Consider the following 9992-nt stretch of genomic DNA (forward strand, 5'->3'; position numbering starts at 1 on the left):
TACTCATCCTGTGAGTGGTAATGGACACCATACTCATCCTGTATTCACCTAGTTGTGCTTGCGGGGGTTGAGCTCTGCTCTTTCGGCCCGCCTCTCAACTGTCAATCAGTCAACTGTTACAACTCCTAACACCCTGACAGCTGGATGGACAGCACTTCGGATTCGTAGTCCTGAGGTTCCGGGTTCGATCCCCGGCAGAGACAAATGGGCAAAATGTTTCTTTCACCCTGATGCCCCTGTTACCTAGCAGTAAATAGGTACCTGGGAGTTAGACAACTGCTGCTTCCTGGGGGTGGAGTCCAGGTCGAGGACCGGGCCGCGGGGACGCTAAGCCCCGAATTCATGTCAAGATAATTATAAACTTTTAACTGTATCATAAACTGTTTACTCCACCAACTGTACCATAAACTGTTTACTGTAGCAACTAATGCATTACTTTGCTAACTATACTGTAAAATTATATATTAATGTACTTGGTTATTTAAGTGCTAACTTTACGCGCATTTAACTGCACTGTAAACTGATGTATTACTGTACTAACCGCACTGTAAACTGATGTATTACTGCACTAATTGCACTGTAAACTTATATATTGATGCACTAACTGCACTGTAAACTGATGTATTACTGTACTGTAAACTGGTGTATTACCCCACAAACTGTACTTTAGACTGCTGCATTACTGTACTAACTGTAAACTGATATATTACCGTACTAACTGAACTGTAAACTGATGTATTACTGTACTAACTGAACTGTAAACTGGTGTATTTTAAAACTTATTCCTAACCTTAGTATTTTTATATATTTTTAAATATTTTTAAACTTTGAAAGAAACAGGTTATCAAAGAGATATATAATTTCCGCTTCCAGTGACAGGAAGCCTGTTCTATACATAGGCTTATCGAGCTCCCCTCTAGGCCAACTACAAACCTTTCCCATCATGCAACCCACAACAGTTGCCTAACTCCCGGGTGCCTATTTATTGCTAGGTGAAGAGAGGTACCAGGTGAGAGGAAATGTTGTTCAATCGTGTCCGTTCCAGAGTTCCCCAGTTGTGAGTAGAGGACGTAGACCACTGCGTTACAAGACCCCCCAATATATTTCGTGAGGAGTGACTTCGCAGTATATACATATACCTGTTTATTTTGTTCTTGAATATTGTTCAGGATTAAATTCTTGCAATTTGGTCAGTAGCCTCACTTGCCTAACCTACCCTAGCCTAGTCTAGCCTAGCCTAACCTAACCTAGCCTAACCTATCCTAGATTAGCCTAAATCGATAGAAAGAATAAGATTGTGACATTCAGATGAAAATGCTTCAGATTAGAATAGTTTATTACTCTGTGTAACTATATATTTTACAATTAAACATTATACAACCATACATGTTATAACTAAACATTATACAACTACATATGTTATAACTGAACCTTTTGAAACTACATATTTTGAGAAATGTGCAAAAATGTTTGAGATAGATCCATGTACTTCCTGGTGCCGTGTGATCATTTCTTGCAAACTTACGACATCTGATGTGTTAGTGACTTAATTCCGCTCCGTCTGAGAGATGTGACCAAGTGCTGGTTCGTACACCTTGCCACAGGTTGTTCTGACAACCCCCGCATGACAGGGTGTTCGTACACCTTGCCACTGGTTGTTCTGACATAACCCCCGCATGACAGGGCATTCGTACATCACAACCTGCCACTGGTCACGTCATTTGGTTGTCAGTGACGAGCCTTTAGTTCTTCTGGCATACAAAGTGTTGTTCGCTACTACACATCACGAAGATATTTGACATGGTCCAGGAGCCGTTCTCAGTGCGTTCCAGGTGTATGCAAAACGATGCCTTCAGTGCAACTAGAATCGGCGGGAAAGTCATGGCATGTGTTGTCCCTGTGAACAACAAAGGTGTTTCAACTTACAAAACACAATGAAAACGAGATCATAAAATATAAGCATGGGAGTTAAGGAGGAAGAGTTAACATTTTGTGGACTTTCGGGGGGGGGGGGGGGTAGAAATAGCCTAAGCTACTCTATCCCTTTGAGATGTATTTTTTTCTTGTCTCAATAAACATACGTGAACTTGTGGACTTCCGTAATAATTCTACTGTCACTTATTTATTTGAATACCTTTTCCTGGTGTATATATGTGTCATCTTGTTAAACCAAACTTGGTTGTATTTCTTAATGTTGTTATGCTGTTGTGTTGTATATTGTGCATACTTTTATGTCAATGTTATACTATTATACTGTAAAATATGTATGTGTAGACCTATTATAACACCGCTAATTCCGGAGACCTAAACATAACACGGGTCACTCCCCGGGGCTTCCATCCAAGTCGTAAATGGTAAAACAGCTTTCACCGAAACCGAAAGGGAAGTAACCGCTGGACACATGCAGTTCGAAGCACAAAAACACAAGTTCACATAACAAAACCGGACAGAAAAATACACTCGTGAAATAAATAACATCATGGAACGACACTCTAGCAAAAAAAAAAGGCCTCCCCCACAGGACAAGTCCAAGGAGGGCCACAGGTTGGCCATCATTGGCCACAAGTCTTAGCTCAAAAGCTTTGGGACTTGCTGCAAGATGATGAGACAAAGCAGCACCACTACGTTGCTCCAGGCGAGGCATCAGCATAAGAACTGATTTGATAAGTGATGCAAAACCGAGATACGGGTCGCCTGGTGGCAGCATTCGCCACTAACGGGTTCTAATTAGTTTCGTGTGTTTTCGTAGGTTTATTTTGAACCGTTTGGTGAGTTGTTTGGCAGTTTCGTGGCTTGCGCAGTTGGGGGACCTAGCAGTTGTCTGTAAAAAGTTTGCTGTCCGGGTGAAAGGGCGAAATGTTATTTGCTCCTTACGCCTGGTGTGAGGGTTGGGGGGGGGGGAGGGGGGCACGGTTGTGGCTGTGAGCCCCGGTTGGCCAAACATAACTCTTGCAACAGATGTGACTTGTAGAAGGGGACCAATCTCGGCGAAAAAGCTACAGGGGATCACCTGTACCTGGACAATCTCAGGTCAAGAAGGTTAGATCAACACAAGGAAAGGTCAAAACAAGAACGTTTGGGTATAAAAAAAAGGTTAGATCAAGACATGTGGGAATGTCCCATCAATTGCCAAAATTACGCGGGGAAAAGCTCCAAAATTCCAATCCAATATATATCACCTATATTCAGGCTGTATCAACTTAAATCTAGATATACATCTCAATCCCTAAGATGGGATACCATACATGTATATGTGTACCCCACAGTAATATTGGCTGGGATTGTATGCACTCACACGTAAACTCACAGAGGCACTGGGATAGAGAATTATGGTTTACCCAGTTCACATTTCCAGAGGTAAATTATTGCTGAGTAAAGCATAATGCATGTAGAGCTTAATAACAGTCCGCGAAGTATGTTTAAACATACAGGAAGTTTAGCAACTGTTCGTTTCATCAAATTAGACAAGACTAACAGCTACAACTTCATAATATTGCATTAATCTTAAATGAATTAAATAAATAGCTATGAGTGAAAGCGGATGGCTATTGTCTGTAAAACGGTAATTAAGCCAGAGAAATTGATTCGTGGTGGCCCTGGAATAATGACTAAAGATACAATAAGAGAGAAAATAAATGGTTGCTTACATTACTGAAATTTGTTGAACTTTAAGCGGTAAATGTATGATTGTGTATGAAGGTCCACGTTTGTGTATTCTTGAGTGTTCATACATCTACATATCCATGTATGCTTGTGTTTATGTTCTTACAAATGCGTTCGTGCAGAACATGCTTGTGTACAGCATTAGTGTAACGAACTTTCAATAGTACTTCCCGCGCCAGTGAGCACATACGGCAACATTCGTGTTTGAAGCATAGTCAAGCAAAGGAGAAGACAGTGAGGGATCCTTACCGTCAGGCAGACACCACTGTGCAGTCTGAGTGGTAAATCCGACCGTCCCGCCTGTCCATATCAACGACACCTCTGTCAGGAGACGGGAAGGAAGTTAATATTATATATTGCCCAGTGTGTGTGTGTACTCAACTAGTTGTGCTTGCGGGGGTTGAGTTTCGGCTCTTTGGTCCAGCCTCTCAACTGTCAATCTACTGGTGTACAGATCCCTGAGCTTCTCGAACTCTATCATATCCACATTTGAAACTGTGTATGACGTCAGCCTCCAACACATCACTTCCTAGTGCATTCCATTTACTAACTACTCTGACACTGAAAAAGTTCTTTCTTACACACCCACACACACACACGCACAAGTACTCAGAGCAAGATTATTCAACAGTGGATAACGTCTGAACTACTGTACCGTACAAATTGAGGAGAGTGGTAACCTCCTTCATTTTGTCCGGAGTGTCAAAGACAGCGAGAAAGCCACCGTCCAAATGGCAGTCTCTAACTGCAAAGCTATAGGTCATACTCTTGAGTGACAGCCTGTAAAACCTCGCACCGATCATCATGTAGTTTCCTGTCATATAGAAAGTAATTATCAAAAGACGGCGCCAAGTCGGGAAGACTATGCAGCCTGGCACATAGAAATACACATATATTTGTTGATTCTGTTCCAATTGCAATTATCATGGCTACTTTTATCGTACAAAATGTGGCGCATATATACATTTATACATACATATTTACTGGTATATACATGTATAGGAGCCAAATAGATTTTTTTAAATAGAAATTGTGCATTATATATAGCCAATAATTAGGCACAGGGTTTCTGGAAGCCTCGCGGGCAGAAATCTCAGCACGTAAAAATATAACAAATGTATAGAAATATGAATAATAATGATTGTCTGACCTCTCTTGAAGAATGATACGGCGTTGGGCTGAGTGGTGAGGTTGGCAGCAGCAACACCACTGTAGGAGAGGTGGCAGAGAACCTTGCTGTTTGACACGATCTCAGCTGTTGCCTCATGGCACAGTGTCTGAGTGAAACACGCAACCCGACAGGCACCTGCCAAGGAAGAGACGACAGGCCAACGGATACAAGTCATATCATACGTAAGACGGTTCGCCAACGGATTTGATATCCTGCTTAATCTTATCCATCCTAACCTAACCCAGCCGAGCCTAACATTGACTAACCTAGGCTAATATATCCTAAACCCTAACAATTCTGGTTTTAACCACCAGAAAACGAGCTTTGGCAAGCCATACTCTGTACGATTTGACCATACCAGAGGCCAATTCGTTTACAAACAACTGTCTTCTCACCTCTATGCACAAGAAGGAACGAAATATATTTTCCCTGATAATTACCTTACCCAAATATTCGTTTTCCGCTGTATTTAATAAGTTTTTCATACATCTCTTTAATGCCTATAGCTTTCCTATATTTCAGCTTCTCAACTAACGAGATTATCTCTTGGGAGGGTAGAAATAGCCTAAGCTACTCTATTCCTTTGAGACGTATTTCTCTCTTGTCTCAATAAACATACTTGAATTTGAATTATCTCTTCCATGTAACTTTGCTCAACCACTTGGATTGGACGGTAGAGCGACGGTCCTGTTTCTTGCAGGTCGGCGTCCAGCATCCTTCTATGGTTTCTCAACGTCCAAGCTCTTCACTGCGGTCAATTGGGAAGATCTTTTACAATATCCTTACGGAAACATTTACATCCATGAGTTATTTGACGGTAATTTCCTGCGTTGATGTTACTTACATGAATTCTGGAAAGTAATTGTCAGGTTGACGAAGGCGAGTGGGATGACACGACCCAGAATCAAGTGCATGCCGGAGACCGGGGCCGGCGGGGTGGCCACCAGCACCGCCAGGCTGACTCCGCCCAGGGCGCCACACAGGACGGTCAACACCAGCAGTCCGGGTCCCTTCATCTCCATTACTTCCCTTAAAATTGAGACACGCTTTTACAACTAATGACCATCTAATATTGCGCAGGTGTTTTTTTTTTATTATCTGAAAGAACTCTTTAATTTTTATATTACTATTATCTCTCTCTCTCTCTCCATTTACTGTATATCTTTTTACAACCTATATATCTTTCCTCAATCGTGTAGGCTTAGTCTTCTTTTAACAGTTTACGATGTTCGTAAGTTCGCCACCTAAGGTTAATTAATATTGTTATATACAACCTGGTAGAAATTCGCAGCTCATGAACTATTTAATAAATACAAATTAAGCTGCCGTGATTGAGGAAAGATGTACAGGTTTCGTAAGTGGTCACGTAACTGATTGGTGAATCCTGGTCAGAAAGAAATTAACTATTCCTCACTCTGGGATCTGTAAGGCCCTCACTCAGTGAGTGAGCAGAATGTCATACTCACGAAATACTAATCTCATTACCAGGATGATGAATGTACTCACCGTGTACTTGGCTAAGGAACACAGTGTACTTGGCTAAGGAACACAGTGTACTTGGCTAAGGAACACAGCGTACTTGGTTAAGGAGCACAGTGTACTTGGTTAAGGAAGATGTAAACCAGTTACCCAGGACAACATTAAATGACCCGTCATGGCCAGCAAATATTGACCACCTCAGAATGGAATCTAAAATGGTGTAAATATTTGAATTCTCTATCCTCGTCTCCCTGTCAACGATGCCGGATACAAGCCGGCTAGTTACACCACAGTGTAACCGCGAGCCTAATATGTGCTCAGCCAAAACATTCAATGAAAATTAAATATTTGGATTTGAATTTCAGAGCATCATTATATTTTTTCGAGATTAAGAATTAATAACCTACACTGGGAAAGCGTTTTAAGTCTAAGGCATTTGTTTAAGGAATTTAACTGTTTCGTGCATACGTATAAGTTAACTTCGTCTTGCGTGTGTGCTCTAGGGTCTTGGTCGTATAATTGGGTTCGTTCTCAACTCAGTCAGGAATTCCGGGTTCGAATCCCGGCCAAGAAAGAAATGGCGGGCACATTTCCTATAACCTAACGTTCCTGTTCACCAAGCAGTAAATAGGTACCCAGGAGTTATTCAGCTTGCTGTAGGGTTGCATCCTGACGAACGTCAGTAGTTTGAGCTTTAAGGAAGAAGGGAAAAAACCTTCGATATAAGCCTAATATACAGTGGCTGCCTGTTCCCCCCGACACAGTGAATAATTAACTCTTGAGACCCCAGACAGGCGCCTCGATAATTTCCAGTCTTGTGCTCTTGATCAATCTGATTTCCAGACGGATTTGAAGGAACTGTAAAGCAAGCCCAAGACATTAAGAGATAATGTGATAAAAATTATAGAAGACATCGAACAAAACGCTACATACGCCTATAGTTCGTGTATATGTTCACCCGAATGTATATGAATATGAATACATATACATGTATGTATATGTACATGTCTACATACACCTGAAAGTAAACATACATATGCGTGTGAGCACAAACCTTGAAGTTGGACTCATGTTTACACATCGCCAATTTGAATATTTAATATCAAAATGGCAGTTGAATATTTATATTCACGCTAAAGCAATTTTCCGCTTTTATACAAAATGCTTCAATAATTTTTTATTTTATTTTAACAAAATTCACTGAAGGAAGTCGAAGATTATATGCTTGAAATATTTTGAGGATATCTTCATGATGTTCCCAGAGTCTGCCAGTGGCAGACTACTGATCACATGGCCCTATATGACTGACCATCTTGTGTGATGGGGATCCTTAGCGTCACATAGCTAGTTCTTGACACACACTGTACTCTCCTTCATATAGTCTAGTCTAGCTGCATAAATGTACATGTACCTAAATGTGTTAATAATTAGCCTAGTCAATGCTATACTGAGCGAGCTATAACAATCAGCTGTCCTAGTCTCTGCTATACTGAGCGAGCTATAAGAACCAGCTATCCTAGTCTCTGCTATACGAAGCGAGTTAAAACTCCCAGTTATCCTGGTAAATGCTATACTGAGCGAGTTATAACAACCAGCTATCCTAATCACTGCTGTACTGGACGAGCTATAACAATCAGCTATCCTAAACACCTAAACATCTAACATACGCCAAACTACATATAAAATTTTTAATATAAAATAATATCACAGAGAAATAGCAAAATCAGTCAAATACAAGCGACTGAAAGGTCAATACACCTTTGTTCCCATAGCGTCTGAGACACATGGCCCCTGGGGTGGAAGTGCCTTGGGATTTCTCAAAGAATTGGGCTCCAGGCTCATTAAAAAAAAACCCACATGCGTTTTTTTTATTAATATATTAGGTACATTTGCATTTGTGCAGCTGACCTAGACTATATGAAGGGGAGTACAGTGTGTCAAAAAGGTAGCTACGTTGTACTAAAAAAAAATCCCCATCACACAGGATGGTTAGTCATACAGGGCTATATGTTCAGTAGTCTGCACTGGCAGACTCTGGGTGCATTATGAGGATATCATCATTAACACAAGAGTGAGTGAGGCAGCAGTGATACTAAAAGTCCCCATCTCGCAGGATGGTTAGTCATACAGGGCCATATGTTCAGTAGCCTACACTGGCAAATTTTGGGTGCAATATGAGGATATCTTCAAGAATACGAGAGTGAATAAAGTAATTGCAAAGCTCCAGGTGCCTCATGCCAACTGGTCTGAAAGGTCTAATAACTGGGCATTCGGTGATGTAGTGTGGGAGATCATGCCGCAGTTCCTGCTCACAGAGTTTGCACCTGCAGTGCTCAGGATTGGGAGATCCGTCACCTGTAGCCACCTGCCACAGGTAACGGTAACCCAACCTGTTCCTGGCAACCACTGTGTCGCACAGTCTGGTCCACGTTTTGTGCAGTTGAGAAATGGACTGGAGAAAAAACCTGCGGTATAGTTTCTCAATCAAACAGTACTGTTCAAAGTAGAATCCGCGACATGATCATTGTAAATAATTGCCTGGTACTGAGGACTTGTTGAGCCTTAATTATTATAGGAGGATGAGCAACATCCTCCCTGGTAATTACTAAACTAGTCACCGTGTCTTCAACGCCTACACAGATTTGTTCAACTACAGGTAGAATATCAATATCATCCCTAGTAGACACAGAGACAATGTGTCCCCTTACACCAAGGGAAGCAGGGAGGGGACAGTGTACTCACCAGGGGTGCTGGCCAGGCTCTGAGACAGCCAGCACCAAGGTTGCCAGATCTAAATTGCGGAAAGTAGCGAGCTGACGGCCAAAAAGTAGCGAATTTGTAATAAGAGTAGCCCAATTTTTTTTTAGTGAATGATATGGGTTTCAAAGTAATATATTTTGATACATAGAGTACACTACACGATGTTAATTGTTTTATTAATATTATTTCTGTACATACACACACACACACATTAAATATATATATATATATATATATATATATATATATATATATATATATATATATATATATATATATATATATATATATATATATATATATATATATATATGTCGTACCTAGTAGCCAGAACGCACTTCTCAGCCTACTATGCAAGGCCCGATTTGCCTAATAAGCCAAGTTTTCATGAATTAATATATTTTCTCTATTTTTTTTCTTATGAAATGATAAAGCTCCCCATTTCATTATGTATGAGGTCAATTTTTTTTATTGGAGTTAAAATTAACGTAGATATATGACCGAACCTAACCAACCCTACCTAACCTAACCTAACCTATCTTAATATGTTAGGTTAGGTTAGGTAGCCGAAAAAGTTAGGTTAGGTTAGGTTAGGTAGGTTAGGTAGTCGAAAAACATTTAATTCATGAAAACTTGGCTTATTAGGCAAATTGGGCCTTGCATAGTAGGCTGAGAAGTGCGTTCTGGCTACTAGGTACGACATATAAATAAATAAATAAATAAATATATATATATATATATATATATATATATATATATATATATATATATATATATAAATTTGGCACCTTTGTGGGACCTTGGTATAAGCCTAACGTATATATACACTGGCTGCCTGTCCCCCTACACAATGATTTATTATTACCTATTATTTTATCGTTTAAATTAAATATTAAATAAAATAATTTATTTAATTATT

General features: G+C 40.3%; 1 protein-coding gene across 1 annotated transcript; it reads right to left on the bottom strand.

Annotated features, from left to right (window-relative positions):
• Positions 1-1318: 1318 nt before the first annotated feature.
• LOC123773304 (uncharacterized) lies at positions 1319-9108 on the bottom strand. Its single transcript, XM_045766910.2, has 6 exons — positions 9056-9108; positions 5679-5863; positions 4814-4969; positions 4319-4477; positions 3913-3984; positions 1319-1897 (listed from the first exon to the last, which is right to left on the bottom strand). The coding sequence occupies exons 2-6, from the start codon at positions 5854-5856 to the stop codon at positions 1743-1745; spliced, it is 720 nt and encodes a 239-aa protein (XP_045622866.1). The 5' UTR covers positions 5857-5863; positions 9056-9108; the 3' UTR covers positions 1319-1742.
• Between the last annotated feature and the right edge of the window lie 884 nt (positions 9109-9992).

The sequence above is a fragment of the Procambarus clarkii genome, chromosome 89, assembly GCF_040958095.1.
Source record: "Procambarus clarkii isolate CNS0578487 chromosome 89, FALCON_Pclarkii_2.0, whole genome shotgun sequence".
Lineage (NCBI taxonomy): Eukaryota > Metazoa > Arthropoda > Malacostraca > Decapoda > Cambaridae > Procambarus > Procambarus clarkii.

Coding starts and splice junctions, on each gene's coding strand:
- LOC123773304 (XM_045766910.2), bottom strand. CDS start 5,856: ATGGAGATGAAGGGACCCGGACTGCTGGTGTTGACCGTCCTGTGTGGC. Junction 4,478..4,813: donor CGTATCATTCTTCAAGAGAG/GTCAGACAATCA, acceptor TCTATATGACAG/GAAACTACATGATGATCGGT. Junction 3,985..4,318: donor CACTCTCCTCAATTTGTACG/GTACAGTAGTTC, acceptor GTCTCCTGACAG/AGGTGTCGTTGATATGGACA.